Below are 17,829 nucleotides of genomic sequence, written 5' to 3'. Positions count from 1 at the left end.
GGTCTTTGTAACTAAACAATACCAGCAGACCAGTCTATTTCATACAGGTCTTTGTAACTAAACTATACCAGCAGACCAGCCTATTTCATACAGGTCTTTGTAACTAAACTATACCAGCAGACCAGTCTATTTCATACAGGTCTTTGTCCAGTGACTGCTGGGTCTGATGTAAGAAGAAAAAAACAGAGCGATTCAGCCTATTGTATCTTTCAAAGGTTTGCCTGCCAGTTAATTAGATTCCGTTCTGTACGTATCTCGGTGTATTTATTGGATTTCTCCATAAATAACATCTTACTGAAAAATCAGAAGAAAATATATAAACTGCTAGGAATTTAAAATGGTGTTAAAGTTACACATTTGAATTTAAAAAAAGGCATTTGCAACTATACAAAGTGATTATAAGATTCTGAATGGATTTTTCACTTACCTCGATCTAACAAAACCTTTAGAAATATCCCCAAATTTGCCCCCGAGAGCCCTGAAACAAACGACCGCATCCCCACACTGAACAGAATGTGTGAAGACAGCACTGACCCTGGAGACGAGACACCCTCCCTAGACATTTCAATGACAATTATACTCGGACGACAAAATGCGTTGTGTTGTGTTAGATTTTTTTTTTTTTTAATCTGGAGCGCTTACGTCACATGACTGTTTTTTTTAACTAATCAGAATGAAATAACGCAGCGAGCTGATCGATCAGTGTGACCTACCACCTGCGGTCTGTTCATTGCGATCGTGTGAATCGTTTGCCTTCATCTGAAAATATCAGATCAAAACAAAAATGCGTTTAATGAAGGGGGCCAGGAGTCTTTTCAGAAGCAGTGTTTTGCTGGAATAGTTAGTAAGCATGGTGAATAAAATCTAATCAGAAACAGCCATAGAAAATCCTCATCAGGTAAGAAATGTAAAGAACATGATGACGTTTAAACCTTTAACCTCAGTGTGGTCCCCATGAGTGTTCATTAATATCTATCTATCAGGAGAGTTTTCAAAATGACCAATTGTATCTGTTCATGAAAACACAGCAGCATGGCTGATTGAAATTAAATCTCTTTGAAATGTTTGATGAAGGGGGTCAGGAGGTGGGGTCCTATTACCTGTAACACAGGAAGGAAGGAAGTGAACGGGGAGAGGAAACCAGTGTGGGGGCTGCAGGATCAATGGGCTTCACCTGAGTCAAAGAGAGTGGAAATAAAGAAGTGTGGAAAACAAAACGAGCAACAGCAAAACAAGAAGGGACTTGAGAGAAGGATGTTCTGCTGATGAGAGGGAAGACATTGGCTGAAAGCCTCGACACCTGTACAACATCTCTGTAAAAAAAAATAACACACATTAGTAGGCCCTACAAAAGTTTTGTCATATAAAATCATATTGTTTTTTATTTGCACTGCTGTGCATTATATATGGGATATATATATATATATATATATATATATATATATATATATATATATATATATATATATATATATATATATATATATATATATATCCTAATTTCACATAGTAGTAGCCAGCATATGCATATATTCCATATGTATGTGTATGTATATATGTATATTATATAGAATTGGAAGGAAGAATATACTGTTTGTCAAATTACATTTTGAATGAATTTCAATTCATCTTTGTTAAATTATATATATATATATATATATATATATTAAATTTAACAAAGATGACATAACAAAACGTGTACACATGCTTTTAAGTATTTATTATTTGTGCTGCGGTTGCCTTTTCTTAATTTCTCTGCTGCACTCCTGCTTTGTATGTGATGTAGAACACGTGATTGTAATCATCTAACACTAGCACGTGCAATACTCTTTCAAATACACGTGTTATGATTTTGAATGCGCGCTTCTTCAGGACGGTATTATTGTCATTGCTTGCGCCCCGGCTCCTCTTTCTTTACACATTAAGCACTGGCTATATATACTGTAGCTGGACCTGCAACGAGGCGTGCAATTTTATAGAGGGGGCTCCGAGGAAGACGCGGGGAATGTCATGGGACTGTATGGGACACTTTCATTACATATCGTGCCCGTCTTTAACATTGCATTTATTAAATCAGGACACTCATTCAATCTGAAATAACTTTGGAGCAGTGTTAGAGCTATAGACTATAGCATAGATACACGGGAATTGTAAGTCCTATTCTGAAATGATGTTGAAGATGATGTGGCAGGTCCACGGATGACATCCTTCCACGTCCCTCAGTTTGTGGTGGTTGAGCAGCGCTGGCTGTTCCAGCCTGTAGAGCGGCTCTTACAGCAGCAGCAGCTGCGCGCTCGATGATTGCAGGTGAGATACTGGAATCCGCCAGGATGTCTTTCTGAACGAGAACCTGACCGAGTCCGTGGAGATTCACCCGCCCTTCCGAAGAGTGATGACGTCACGAAGAGGGCGGGGCGCGTCTGCATACACACTCCAGATTTAGCTGCCAGTTAAATATTTAGCTAAATGTTAAATCTTGTTAAGAATTTAAGATTTATTTAAATATTTAGCTAAATGTTAAACCGTGTAACTAGATTTATAAATGATATCTGAATGTACATATTTAAAAAATATATATTTATTTTCACAACATTTATAAATCTGGGGAAAAAAATACAACATTTAAGTTAAATCTGGGAAAAAAGACATGTTAAAATATTAACGCTTATTTTCTTTATTTTCTTTACACATGGCAACCCATACGTTAATAATCGCGTTGCTATAGGTTTTGTGAATGGAGGCTGTTCTGCTGTGAGTATATCGGGGTGCTCTGTGCTCCCCTCGTTAATGATCGCGTTGCTATAGGTTTTGTGAATGGAGGCTGTTCTGCTGTGAGTATATCGGGGTGCTCTGTGCTCCCCTCGTTAATGATCGCGTTGCTATAGGTTTTGTGAATGGAGGCTGTTCTGCTGTGAGTATATATTGGGGTGCTCTGTGCTCCCCTCGTTAATGATCGCGTTGCTATAGGTTTTGTGAATGGAGGCTGTTCTGCTGTGAGTATATCGGGGTGCTCTGTGCTCCCCTCGTTAATGATCGCGTTGCTATAGGTTTTGTGAATGGAGGCTGTTCTGCTGTGAGTATATCGGGGTGCTCTGTGCTCCCCTCGTTAATGATCGCGTTGCTATAGGTTTTGTGAATGGAGGCTGTTCTGCTGTGAGTATATATCGGGGTGCTCTGTGCTCCCCTCGTTAATGATCGCGTTGCTATAGGTTTTGTGAATGGAGGCTGTTCTGCTGTGAGTATATCGGGGTGCTCTGTGCTCCCCTCGTTAATGATCGCGTTGCTATAGGTTTTGTGAATGGAGGCTGTTCTGCTGTGAGTATATCGGGGTGCTCTGTGCTCCCCTCGTTAATGATCGCGTTGCTATAGGTTTTGTGAATGGAGGCTGTTCTGTGTCATGTGACCCGCAGCTCGCTTCAGCTACAGTGAAGAGGAGCGCTTGTGCGAGTCGATTTTATACTTCGTATTGTTGAGGATAGTGGATAATAAAACTATATCCATAATAATAATAATAATAATAATAATCATCCCAGGTGAAAGTCAGCCGGTACGACCCGGAACTGCATACCGGCAAAACATCTTGTCAAGGTACTTCAATATTTCATCTTATCACAATGATAGGCTGCATCATTTTTTCTTTGTATTTTCCGTCCTTTTCGCTTCTTCTTCTTCGTTGTTCGGTTATTATTGATGTTTAAGCAAAATAACTCGACGTCACGCAGGTTCCGGTCATGTGACTTATGATGTCAGAGTATGCTGACTGCCAAAGGGGCTTCCGCATACTTGTGAACATGGAGTCTTCAAAATAAGGGAGCTTTTGTAAACTGATATTTTCTAAAGACACAAGCATACAACTATTCCAATATAATTTGGAAAAACTATTATTGTGTTAAATACATAAGAACATAAGAAAGTTTCCAAACGAGAGGAGGCCCCATTCACCCCATCTTGCTAGTTTGGTTGTTAGTAGCTTACTGATCCCAGAATCTCATCAAGCAGCTTCTTGAAGGATCCCAGGGTGTCAGCTTCAACAACATTACTGGGGAGTTGGTTCCAGACCCTCACAATTCTCTGTGTAAAAAAGTGCCTCCTATTTTCTGTTTCTGAATGCCCCTTTATCTAATCTCCATTTGTGACCCCTGGTCCTTGTTTTTTTACTGCACAATACTGTTATTTTGGTACTGCATCAGTGACTTGGAGAAAAAGAACGTCTTATTTAGTTTTTCAGGGCAAATCGGGTAACCCTAACGACATGAACAGTGCGAGAAACTCAAGCTCGAATATAAATTTGGTCAGACACCAAAATCCAAGCAGAACAACTGGACAAAACATACAAAAAGATCATAGTTTATTTTTCCTATTAAGTGCTTTTGTAACTGTTAGTATTGACCTGTATATTTAAAGTTAAAATGAATCATTCAAAATGAAACATAATCTTAATTGATACAAAATTGTTTAAAATACAATGCTCCCATGGCACTCAATTAGCAACACAGACGTTTCCAAAAACGAACCCAGCCGGTCTAAAGAAAGAGAAAGAAAAATGACATTTGAAGCGCTGTACTCTTTAACAACGGACTTGTTTCAATTGTGTTGCAGAGGAGAAACCCAGCTAACTGAGGAACGAGTGATTCAGTAGAGAGAGGCATGGACCCGACTCCAAGGAGAAGAAGGAGTAAAGAGAATGACCCTCCTGATATGTCACAAGAGCCTGCCAGGTACTGAAAGTCTTTTCTTATTAGTTCACGGTGCGGCGGCATGCTGAATAATACCTTTACTAAGAAGCTGTTCAGGAATCCAAATCACTGAGCTGAGTCTCAAGCCCAGGGTTAGAGTCCAGACCTCTCTGTGCTTTACAATGCTTCCATATGCATTACCAGACCAATTTGTGCTTTACAGTGCTTCCCTATGCTTTACCACATCTCTCTGTGCTTCAGAATGCTTCCCTATGCTTAACCAGACCTCTCTGTGCTTTACAATGCTTCCCTATGCTTTACCAGACCTCTCTGTGCTTCACAATGCTTCCCTATGCTTTACCACACCTCTCTGTGCTTTACAATGCTTCCCTATGCTTTACCAGACCTCTCTGTGCTTTACAATGCTTCCCTATGCTTTACCACACCTCTCTGTGCTTTACAATGCTTCCCTATGCTTGACCAGACCTCTCTGTGCTTTACAGTGCTTCCCTATGCTTTACCAGACCTCTCTGTGCTTTTCAATGCTTACCTATGCTTTACCAGACCCCTCTGTGTTTTACAATGCTTCTCTATGTTTTACCAGACCTTTCTGTGCTTTACAATGCTTTCCTATGCTTTACCAGACCTCTCTGTGCTTTACAATGCTTCCCTATGCTTTACCAGACCTCTCTGTGCTTCACAATGCTTCCCTATGCTTTACCACACCTCTCTGTGCTTTACAATGCTTCCCTATGCTTTACCAGACCTCTCTGTGCTTTACAATGCTTCCCTATGCTTTACCAGACCTCTCTGTGCTTTACAATGCTTCCCTATGCTTGACCAGACCTCTCTGTGCTTTACAGTGCTTCCCTATGCTTTACCAGACCTCTCTGTGCTTTACAATGCTTCCCTATGCTTTACCAGACCTCTCTGTGCTTCACAATGCTTCCCTATGCTTTACCACACCTCTCTGTGCTTTACAATGCTTCCCTATGCTTTACCAGACCTCTCTGTGCTTTACAATGCTTCCCTATGCTTGACCAGACCTCTCTGTGCTTTACAGTGCTTCCCTATGCTTTACCAGACCCCTCTGTGTTTTACAATGCTTCTCTATGTTTTACCACACCTCTGAGCTTTACAATGCTTCCCTATGCTTTACCAGACCTCTGTGGTTTACAATGCTTCCCTATGCTTTACCAGACCTCCCTGTGGTTTACAATGCTTCCATATGCTTTACCAGACCTCTCTGTGCTTTACAATGCTTCCCTATGCTTTACCAGACCTTTCTGTGCTTTACAATGCTTTCCTATGCTTTACCAGACCTCTCTGTGCTTTACAATGCTTCCCTATGCTTTACCAGACCTCTGTGCTTTACAATGCTTCCCTATGCTTTACCAGACCTCGCTGTGCTTTACAATGCTTACCTATGCTTTACCAGACCCCTCTGTGTTTTACAATGCTTCCCTATGCTTTACCAGACCTTCCTGTGCTTTACAATGCTTCCCTATGCTTTACCAGACCTCTCTGTGCTTTACAATGCTTCCCTATGCTTTACCAGACCTCTCTGTGCTTTACAATGCTTCCCTATGCTTCACCAGACCTCTCTGTGCTTTACAATGCTTCCCTATGCTTTACCAGACCTCCCTGTGCTTTACAATGCTTCCCTATGTTTTACCAGACCTCTCTGTGCTTTACAATGCTTCTCTATGCTTTACCAGACCTCTTTCTCTCTCATTCCCCTCTTTCTTGCTCATTCTCATTTGAAAAACCATGTTAATGAGTATTAAGAAATGAGAAAAAGTCAGTCTATCACGTTAATTTTTTTTTATTAAATCACATTACTAAAATCTGAAATATTAAACATTTTATGGAAATCAAAAAACAAAAACACACACACAATAAAGCAAACTTTAAATCACTTTTTTTAAAACTGTTACAGCACTGACTATTCGATGCCATTTTTTAAAATATATATAAAACATAACAATTCTTAAAAAAGAAATTAAATACAGTTACTTCCTATGAAATCCATTCGTTGCTAAAAACAAATAATTCACCTCGTTTCGCTCTGCATGTGGCGCCGTTTTACCCCCTAACTTTCATCCAAAGTTGTGTCAGATTGAACATTCCCTTCACCCGAGGAGTGGAGAGGACAGACAGGGAGTTCAATACAAAGGGTTTCTTACAACACAAAACAGTCTAGTTCAGCTGGCAGATTGTTACAGGGGAATCATACCAATGAAGCCAAAACCCAGGATAGAGTGGCTCAGTGAATGTGGTTTGGAATCTGTGCAGGAGGGTCATTGTGTCAGAGACGCCATAAAAGGACAGCGTGCCGGCATTAAAGTCCAGATACACTCCTATTCTGGGGGAGCGGGGGGCAGTTATTGCAGTTTCATTGCTATTGTGCCAGGCAGAGTAACTGGAACCAGAGCATTGCAAACTCCAGGACTTGTCATTGAATCCAAGGCGAGAGGAACGATCCCATCCTTTCCTGCTGATTCCTTTATATGTGACTCCTATAGAACCCCTTCTCCCACTGCACTCAATCTCCCAGTAACAGCGAGTCCCAGACAAACCCTCTCTGCAAAGCACTTGGGGTCGTCTCTCAAATCTCTCTGGGTGATCAGGATATCTCTGGGTCTCTCTCCTCCATGTCACCTTTCTGTTCCCTTCAGACAGACAGAGTTCTCTGTTCGCTGTGTTGGGGTCCAGTGTGAGCTGACAGGAATCTGATTGAAGAGAAGAGGACGGGTAGAGGAGAGATGGTTAGAAAAGTCAAATCACTGAGAAAATCAACAGTCATTGTCTGCTGCATCCTCACATCCTGTTTATGGAAGGTGTGTGTGTTGTTTTAATTATTTTTTTAATACATTTTGACCCCTTTTTTATACTTTTAAATTGCATTTCCTGCCTCAAGATGGCTTCCCGTGGACCGGCATGGACTTCTCAGAACTACATTTCCCATCATCCTCCTGCTCACTGATAATTCCATCTCAATCACATATGTGAGCAGGAGGATGATGGGAAATGTAGTTCTGAGAGGCCCATGCAGTTACATGTGAAGCTATCTATAAGTATAAAAAAGTGGTCAAAATGTAAAAAAAAATAAAAATAATTAAAACAATCCACACACCTCCCGTAAACAGTTGTAGCAACACATGGGAACATGCAACACAATAAAATACAAAGGACCTTATGAACCCTTTAAACCCTCTTGCTGTTTGATTGTTTTGTTCATTATAATTCCTCAATCTTATCAAACTTCTTCAATTGGAACCAATCAAATGCAGCTCTGCATACAATTACAGTTCACTTAATGTTCCTACAGGGTATGTGTTGCCATTTTACCCACTCAGACCCCTTGCTTACTAAATATCTTCAATAGAATATCATCCACTCTTCAAATATCTGTCTAATATTTTAATGAGCAATCCATCCCACAAGTGCAATGATACTGCAATATACATTTACTACCAGCACAGGATGACTGGGAGGGATAGCTGTTCATTTTACCCCACAACTGGTTTCACATGCATTGTACATGTATTAAAAGATGGGATGATTATCTATTCAGGGATACCAAGATATTTAGGGAGAGAAAGGTCTGAGTGGAAAAACAGGCAACAAATGCCCCTCCCCCAGTCATTCTGCATGTATTCATCTGAACCAATACTTGTTGGAGAGGAGTGTAGATTAACGGCTTCACAATTACTAATAAATAATAATAATTGCTGCCCTCAAGCTCCACCCCTCCCTGTTCTGTAGTGTTGGCTCTTCTCACAATGGAGTGACACATCTTTCAATCAAATGTTTCAGTGAAAACAGACTTACATTTTAAAAACTCAGCTCTGTTCCTTGGCTCTGGAGCCTGCAGACTGTAAACTGCAACTTCATTCACTGGGCAGGAAAAAAGAGAGAGAAATAGAATTGAAACATACAACAGTCACTGTCTGCGCCATCCTCAAATCACTCCCTCCTCCCTGCTTCACCAGTCCCTGTTCCCTCCTCCATCCTCCCTGCTCCTTCCTCTATGCTTCCTTCTCCCTCTTGAATGCTCCCTCCCCCCTCCTGCCTCCTCCCACAAGCATCCTCCCTGCTCCCTTCTCCCTACTCCATCCACCCTGCTCCCTCCACCCTGCTCCCACCTGCATCCTCCCTGCTCCCTATTCCCTGCTCCCTCCTCCATGCTGCCTGCTCCCTGCTCCCACCTGCATCCTCCCTCCTACCACCTGCATCCTCCCTGCTCCCTCCTCCATCCTCCCTGCTCCCTCCTCTATCCTCCCTGCTCCCCCCTGCCTGCTCCCTCCTCCCTACTCCATCCTCCCTGCTCCCTCCTCCATTCTGCTCCCTCCTCCATCCTCCCTGCTTCCCCCTCCATTCTCTCCCTGCTCCCTCCTGCCTGCTCCCTCCTCCCTCCTTCATCCTCCCTGCTCCCCCCTCCCTTCTCCCTGCTCCCTCCTGCCTGCTTCCTCCTCCATCCTGCCTGCTCCCTCCTTCATCCTCCCTCCTGCCTGCTCCCTGTTCCCTCCTCCCTGTTCCCTCCTCCCTCCTCTATCCTCCCTGCTCCCTCCTCCTTCCTCCCTCCCTTCTCCCTCCTCCATCCTCCCTGCTCTCTCCTCCCTTCTCCACCAGTTATCAGACGTTATTTTTAGTGTTTTGGGGCGATCAGCCAATAATACAACCGTTTCCACCCTTTCTGCGTTTTCATTGGTCAGATTATATGTCAGTCACACAGCCTGAGGAAACTGCTGAATGTGAGCTGAAGCAATCATGAAACTTCATCACTGAGAGCCGCAGTGGAACCTTATTATAGTTTAAAAAATAATGTTTACACACACACACACACACAATAGAAATAATAATATGTTTTTATATCACTGATAAATAAAACTAAATAATGATAATAATATTATTATTATTATTATTATTATTATTATTATTATTATTATTATTATTATTATTATTATTATTATTAATAGGTGTTACACTTATGGAGCGCCGTTTCAATCCCAGAGATACCAAAGCGCTGGGATGTGAATCTGTCCTCACAGCAACGAACATATATAGACATGTTTTATTTTTAATATCTCTTTATACATTATTCAAGCTTTGTGTGATTCTTATTCTTTAGCAGCGTCCTGTAAGGTGTCTGTACGCGTATGTTATTAATGTAGTTATAACGTTATATTAAACAGCAGCACATCCCACAATCCTCTCGGGAGCGCTTGATAAAGAAACCCGTCCAGCCCTCCCTGATCAATCCAAGAGAAACCCGCGTTTCCAACATCGGAACCACCTCGGCAACAGCCGCTCCGCATCCCATCTGAGGACAGAGCTGCATTTCCATGAGGGAGTCACCGCGAACATGGAGAAACCGGACACCCGAAAAATCACCCGGACCCACACCAACGGGCTTTGAAATACACTCTGATTCGGACTGAAGGGAATCCACTTCACACAAAAAGGGTTCACAGAAATGTGAGAAAACACAACCACCCTCAGAACAAACCCGTGAACACAGAAATGGAAAAATAGAAATGTGAAAGCGCGTCATTTTAACACGCTCCCTAACAATTGCCATGGAAACCCTGACGACTGAAAAACAAAACAAAAACAAAACAGGAATGTCACTCTGCAGAGAAGAAGAATTCAGCTCCACAACACCGGAAAAACTCCAGGAAACGTCAGCTTATTATCAGAAGAGTTTCTTTTTTAAAATGTATTTTTATTTATTTATTTTTTAAAGGGGTGATACCCATTTCGTGCTTGAAAGGGAACGTGCTGTTTTTAAGTTACAAGTTCAAAGTGTTCTCTTTAGTTGCAGTCTCGTATCACTCCTAGTACAGACCACAGCAATCGCGGTTTTCTCTGTACTGTCTCACACAATGCAAACCTTATTTTAAACTGTGTTCACCTTATCAAAGTTGTTGCTATTTTAAATACAATTCTTTATGGAGTTCACTATCTGTTTAAAAACTCACTGACATAAACTAAGCAGAGTAAGGAAAAAAAATGGCTCACCTGAGATTATAAAAATACTGCATGGGGCAGCGTGTGAGTGTGTGTGATAGGCAGGGTGTGTGTGTGTGTGTGAGTGTGTGTGCGATAGGCAGGGTGTGTGTGTGATAGGCAGGGTGTGTGTGTGTGTGATAGGCAGGGTGTGTGTGTGCGATAGGCAGGGTGTGTGTGTGTGTGATAGGCAGGGTGTGTGATAGGCAGGGTGTGTGTGTGTGTGTGTGATAGGCAGGGTGTGTGTGTGTGATAGGCAGGGTGTGTGAGTGTGTGTGATTGGCAGGGTGTGTGTGTGTGATAGGCAGGGTGTGTGTGTGTGTGATTGGCAGGGTGTGTGTGTGTGATAGGCAGGGTGTGTGTGTGTGTGATTGGCAGGGTGTGTGTGTGTGATAGGCAGGGTGTGTGTGTGTGATAGGCAGGGTGTGTGTGTGTGATAGGCAGCGTGTGTGTGAGTGTGTGTGTTTGTGTGTGTGTGTGACCTTTGCTCCCCCCCTTCACAAATTCAATTGATGATTATTGAGTCATTAGTGTCTCAACGACAAAGCAAAAATGTGTCATTTCTGTGCTCTGTGTTTCACATCGTGGTTTTTCTAAATATAACTTTGCTATATCTTGCATGAAACAGTTTTTCTTTTAGTATCCCATGAATAAAAAGAAGCTTCTTCTGAATAGCAGAGTTATCTAGTTTACTTGACATAAATATAAACGCTGATAAACTTTGATTAGCGTTCCCCCAGTTCACATCAGTCTAGAGACAAACGCATTTGAATCACGTTTAAAATGGAAACATAAGGATTGCGCCTAATTTAACTCCTGTCACAATGCACACAATTCACCTGCTCCCTCATCTCTCCTGCATGCTCCCTGCTGCATCCCCCCTCCTCCTTTTTCCCTGCTCTCTCCTCCCTGCTCCCTCCTCCCTGTGCCCTCCTCCCTCTATGCTCCCTCCTCCCTGCTTCCTCATCCATGCGCCCTTACTGCTCCCTCCTCCCTTCTCCCTCTATGCTCCCGCCGCAATCTTCTTTGCTCCCTCCTCCCTGCATGTATTCATCTGAACCAATACTTGATGGAGAGGAGTGTAGATTAATGGCTTCACAATTACTAATAAATAATAATAATTGCTGCCCTCAAGCTCCACCCTCCCTGTTCTGTAGTGGTGGCTCTTCTCACAATGGAGTGACACATCTTTCAATCAAATGTTTCAGTGAAAACAGACTTACATTTTAAAAACTCAGCTCTATTCCTTGGCTCTGGAGCCTGCAGACTGTAAACTGCAACTTTATTCACTGGCCAGAAAAAAAGAGAGAGAAATAGAATTGAAACATGTGGATTAATACACAACACACACAAGACTCCAAACAGCAATCTGAAAAGAAACAAGGCTTATTCACGACATTTCAGGATGTAAAAATCCCTCCTCTCTGCTCATTCTTCCCTGCTGCCTCCCTCCTCCTTCATATAGTCAACAATCTGCAAGAGGTCTTTATTAATGTCTTGCAGGTCCTGTCCCTCCTCAAGCCATGGTCTATTTGAGAAATCTCTACCAAATGGATTTATTTCACACCAACCTGTTGTGGTTATTTTGACTAATTCCCCCTTGCAGAAGTCCTCAATATGGTCTTTAAGTTCAGATACAGCTTTCCTCACAGCCCCAAAAGAGATATCTGTATTGACAGTAACGCTGGGTAAGTCTCCAGCTTCAGGAGGGGCACAGAGAGACTGGAAATTCTACAACAAGAAAGTGGAGAAAAGGAGTTTTCAGTGAAACAGAATGCGGTCCAAAACATTCCTGAGGAAAAGCAAGGATTCATTCAATTGGAGAGGTCTGTCTGAAACCGTCCCAGTTATGGACTTGAGATTTTCTAACAAGCAGCGATGTTACCTGTAGAAAATGGATGTGATCCTCTGTCTCTGAAAGCTGTTTCAGCTCAGCGTTTCTCCTCCTTAGCTCAGCAATCTCCTGCTCCAGTTTCTTCATGCGTCCTTCAGCCTGATTCACTGCAGCCTTCTCGTTAGCTCCAATCAGCTCTACAACCTCAGTGTGGATCTTCTCAATGGATCGGATCAGCTCAGTAAAGATCTTCTCACTTTCCTTTATTTCTATGCATGCAGATCTCTGAGTGAAAGAACACAGTAGAGGAGACATGGTTAGAATTGATATCAAAAACACATCAGGCATAGACAGTAAACTTCTGTAGATGTGTTCCAGTCCATCTCTTAATAATAATAATAATAATAATAATAATAATAATAATAATAATAATAATAATAATACCCCCCTCTTTTCAATACCCACTTTCAGTGACTCCACAGCCTGTTTCAGCTCTTCAATTTCTTTCAGTCTCTCCTGGATTCTCTGTTGTATTTCTGTCTGTGTCTCTCTCAGCTGCTTCTGTGTAGAAACACAGTGACACAGTGACATTTCTGACAGGGCATTGAGTGATATCCTGTCACATTCAATACAGACTATTTCAGAGCAGGCTGTGTTTTCACACCTCTCCCCCCTTTATATGAAGTTAGATTAACATAAGAACATAAGAACATAAGAAAGTTTACAAACGAGAGGAGGCCATTCAGCCCATCTTGCTCGTTTGGTTGTTAGTAGCTTATTGATCCCAGAATCTCATCAAGCAGCTTCTTGAAGGATCCCAGGGTGTCAGCTTCAACAACATTACTGGGGAGTTGGTTCCAGACCCTCACATTTCTCTGTGTAACGATACACACATTATGCACACAGATACCCTAAGGGTCGAATGCACCAGCGTGGATTAACCACTAACCCAGATTAAATCAAGGATTATATTTGAATCATGTTGCACAAAACTTTAAACCAGGATTTATATGTAATCCTTGTTTAAAATTAATCCAAGGTTAAACATTTAAAAGATTAAATATAATGACATTGCATTTTAATCCATGTTTAAATGTTATAGCTGAATTAAATTGAAAACTTCCTTGGAGGTGGTTTAAACTTGGACAAAGGCAGCAGTTTCAGACAACATGTGTGTATCGTAGTAAGATACAGCACCATCTAGTGCACAGCTGCCAGCAATACAAAAGGACACTTGATCCACAGTAGCTGTCCACTAGATGGTACTGTTTCATACTAGTAACAGTGAATGATGGCTGATCTAGCATGTGTTACATGTTTGTTTTGTGAAGCACCTGGGAAACTGAAGCAGCTTTCTCTTTAATTGATATTTAGGGCTTCTGATTTCCTGTTTTTAATCGATAAACACAGATAAAACAGCACTGAAACAAAACAATGAAATCAGTGTAAAAAATGCCTAAATACACAAAATCCCCAGAAGAATGATCCCGTGACCAGAAGGACTTTACTGTGGAAGAGGGCAAAGGAAAGAGGGGACTAGTAGGGTGAGCAAAAGAAATTGTAGATTTTAACAAACAAAATCCCAAATAGGTTATTAAATTTCGTTTTAAACTAACTTAAACATATCTGTTTTAATCATGTAAAAATGTGTTTTAACGCACCAAATTAAGCTATTTTTTCTGCCTGATTTATATTGTATATCATCTTAATATTGTGTATTGTATATCATATTAATCTTGTATATTGTATATCATATTAATCTTGTATATTGAATATCATATTAATCTTGTATATTGTATATCATTGTGACAGGAATGGCTGAGTGGTCTGACGTCACGGCAGAAGAAGGGACCACAACAACAAAAAGGTATTGTGCAGTGGCGCGGGCGCCGTTTTATTTAATGAATCCAAAAAAATAAATAAAATATTCAAACAGAAAACACTCGCTCACAGAGCAAAATAAATAATTAAACAAAAAAGAAATCACTAACACAAAAACACAGGTCAGGCTGGGCAGATCGCCGTCACTGTTCCTGTTTACTGTTAGTTTCGTTTTAATCCTCTCGCTCTCCGTCTCTCTACTCCAAACACCCACCCAGAGTTAGCGAGAGCTGCAGGCTTTTATTAACAGGTGACCATCTCCCGATTAGCAACAAATTAAACCACTTAATTCATTCGGGAGATGGCCACCTTCTGCACGAGTTTTAATTAATTACTCCTGGCAGAGGACGAGCACCGATCTCGCCTCTGCCAGGACACGTTTTAAAAATAAACAAAACAATAACAAACATACGGCGCTCGCCGACATAAATACAATAAATCATAATAAACAAAAACAATACTTTGCACAGGGGTGGAGGATGAACCCTCGTTCTAAAAATAACACAAAACAATGTACAGGGCTGCTCGCCCTGTTACAATCATATTAATCTTGTATATTGAATATCATATTAATCTTGTATATTGAATATCATATTAATCTTGTATATTGAATATCATATTAATCTTGTATATTGTATATCATATTAATATTGTGTATTGTATACCATATTAATCTTGTATATTGTATATCATATTAATCTTGTATATTATTAATATTATTAATTTATATCTTAGTAGACGCCCTTATCCAGGGTGACTTACAATTGTTACAAGATATCACTTTATTTTTTACATACAATTCCCCATTTATACAGTTGGGTTTTTACTGGAGCAATCTAGGTAAAGTACTTTGCTCAATGGTACAGCAGCAGTGTCCCCCACCTGGGATTGCACCCACAACCCTCCGGTCAAGAGTCCAGAGCCCTAACCACTACTCCATATCATATTAATCTCGTATATTTTATATCATATTAATCTTGGTCTTTTCTGCTTTTTTTAAATTAGGTGCTTGACTTTGCTGGGAATGTCATTTTTAAACAGTTTTACCAATTAAACTATAATATCTTAAACAGTTAAACTGATCTATGATTTTATTAAGTCACAAGATACATATAAAAACACTAGGAATATAAATCATGCTAATTTTACACTACAAATTCCAATGCACCACAAAACAGCTGAACAAATCCTTCTTACCCTGTGAGGCAGGCCGGAGGTCCTGCACGTGTAAACAGTGTGTTTTTATTTGATTGTAAATAATGTTTTTGCCAATCAAGTGTGTGCTAGATATGGCAGGGCATATTCAAATCCAGGATTTCAATCCCACCCAAGTCTAGAGAGGAGGTGTCAGGGAGACTGTTCCTGGAGCGGGACCTCCTTTCTTGTTTGATCATCTTTTCTTTTCTAGTTGTTTTCAAGCAGTGTTTTGTTTTGAATGTTTTGTGTTTTTATATCATAGAAAACCTCCTGTGTCTCTCCTGTCAATCAGCGATAGCCTCACCCCTAACAACACCCCTGTTACACCCTGAAATACATTGTAGTACATCATAGTTTAGAAAGAGCAATTAAAAAACTAGGGCACTTTAAATAGCTCTTAATATACAATTAAAATCTGATCTGATGTGAAACTGTATAACCTAGTAAACAGACATGTTAAATATCCCTGGGAATTCTTATCTTCTAGGATAGCTACAAGGAAATGGTTCAAACCCTTACCTGTTTCCCAGTCCTTTCTGTCTCAGCTGAGACTGTGTCATGGCTCTTGTGTTCCTTGACAAATACACGTCTGATCGGTTCTACAGAAGACCTCTAAAACCTTCTGGTGTTCAGCACAAAGCTTCTGCTGCAGATTTCCAATTGCATTGATCAGCTTGTGCCTCTTGAAAGCAGCCCCCTCATAGTGAGGCTTGACATGTGTTTCACAGTAAGAGGCCAGGCACGTCAAACAGGATTTCACAGCTTTGAACTTTCTCCCAGTGCAGAAATCACACGGCACATCTCCAGGTCCAGCATAACTTTGAGCAGGAGGAGGATTGAGTCCTGTCTTCTTTAATTCCTCCACAAGTTCTGCCAGCATGGTGTTTCTGCGCAGAACAGGCCTTGGGGTAAAGGTCTCTCTGCACTGTGGGCAGCTGTAGACACCTGTATGATCAGTCTGATCCCAGCAGTTCTTAATACACCCCATACAGTAACTGTGTCCACATGGAATGGCGACTGGGTCTTTCAATAGCTCCAGACATACTGGACAGCTGAACCGATCCTCTGACCATACTTTTGAAGCCATCTTGCTGCAGTGAGACAGAGAGACTGACTATTTCACAAGAAATGAAACTGTGCTGATTTCCTGGAATTGTGTAAAGCTCTAAGAGGCGGGGTTTTGGACTGAGGCCAGGTTTAGACAAGCAGGCTGAGCAGAGACTGCCGAATCAGTGTGAGAGGGGCGGAGAGGAGTGAGTTGTGAGTGAGACTGGAGTTTGAGAATGGCATTGTCACAGTAACCCTTCTATAGCTACAGTATGTATTTGACTGCACTAGACCTTCACTTCTGTGTGGGTCTGAATCCTCAGAAGTTCACAAGGGAAGTGAGTTTGGTGGAGTTCGATCTTCGTGGGCATTAATCCACATCTCAAAGTCCATTAGTCCTCAACCACAAACTTGTCTCTGAGCACCAACTGCTTTCTTCCCTCCAGTTCAGGGCAAGCTTGAGGCTCAGAGTCTGAACTGCTCACCCCCCTAAGAGAACGTGAAGGGTGGTCCCTCCAGTCCAGGGGAGGCTGTATATTATGAGAACTAGACATGTTCTAGTGTTATCAGACAGGGTGTGTACGTTACTGACATACTCATTTATTACAGGGCTGATTTCATGATTTAAAACCATTTTATACAGAACAGACACTCAAACAAAGCTTACAATCAAGGGACCTACTTTTCAAATCTGTGCACTATTTGTTTTATTCATTTCAGACAATGTCTTCCCTCTCATCAGCAGAACATCCTTCTCTCAAGTCCCTTCTTGTTTTGCTGTTGCTCGTTTTGTTTTCCACACTTCTTTATTTCCACTCTCTTTGACTCAGGTGAAGCCCATTGATCCTGCAGCCCCCACACTGGTTTCCTCTCCCCGTTCACTTCCTTCCTTCCTGTGTTACAGGTAATAGGACCCCACCTCCTGACCCCCTTCATCAAACATTTCAAAGAGATTTCATTTCAATCAGCCATGCTGCTGTGTTTTCATGAACAGATACAATTGCTCATTTTGAAAACTCTCCTGATAGATAGATATTAATGAACACTCATGGGGACTACACTGAGGTTAAAGGTTTAAACGGCATCATGTTCTTTACATTTCTTACCTGATGAGGATTTTCTATGGCTGTTTTTGATTAGATTTTATTCACCATGCTTACTAACTATTCCAGCAAAACACTG

At 41.3% G+C, this 17,829-nt stretch overlaps 1 protein-coding gene and 1 pseudogene across 1 annotated transcript in view; both read right to left on the bottom strand.

Annotated features, from left to right (window-relative positions):
- Positions 1 to 731, bottom strand: part of LOC117433000 (eukaryotic translation initiation factor 3 subunit D-like) — a 21,477-nt gene extending 20,746 nt beyond the window's left edge. The window contains exon 1 of the mRNA XM_059016092.1: positions 714 to 731. Coding sequence (XP_058872075.1) covers positions 714 to 731 — 18 coding nt within the window. The remainder of the gene's footprint in view (positions 1 to 713) is intronic.
- Positions 732 to 6,485: 5,754 nt separating this feature from the next.
- Positions 6,486 to 16,733, bottom strand: LOC131722996 (tripartite motif-containing protein 16-like protein; annotated as a pseudogene).
- Positions 16,734 to 17,829: the final 1,096 nt, after the last annotated feature.

The sequence above is a fragment of the Acipenser ruthenus genome, chromosome 52 (genome assembly GCF_902713425.1).
Source record: "Acipenser ruthenus chromosome 52, fAciRut3.2 maternal haplotype, whole genome shotgun sequence".
Classification (NCBI taxonomy): Eukaryota; Metazoa; Chordata; class Actinopteri; order Acipenseriformes; family Acipenseridae; genus Acipenser; species Acipenser ruthenus.
Note: the sequence above shows the minus strand (reverse complement) of the source record. Positions and strands in the feature narration are given on the sequence as shown.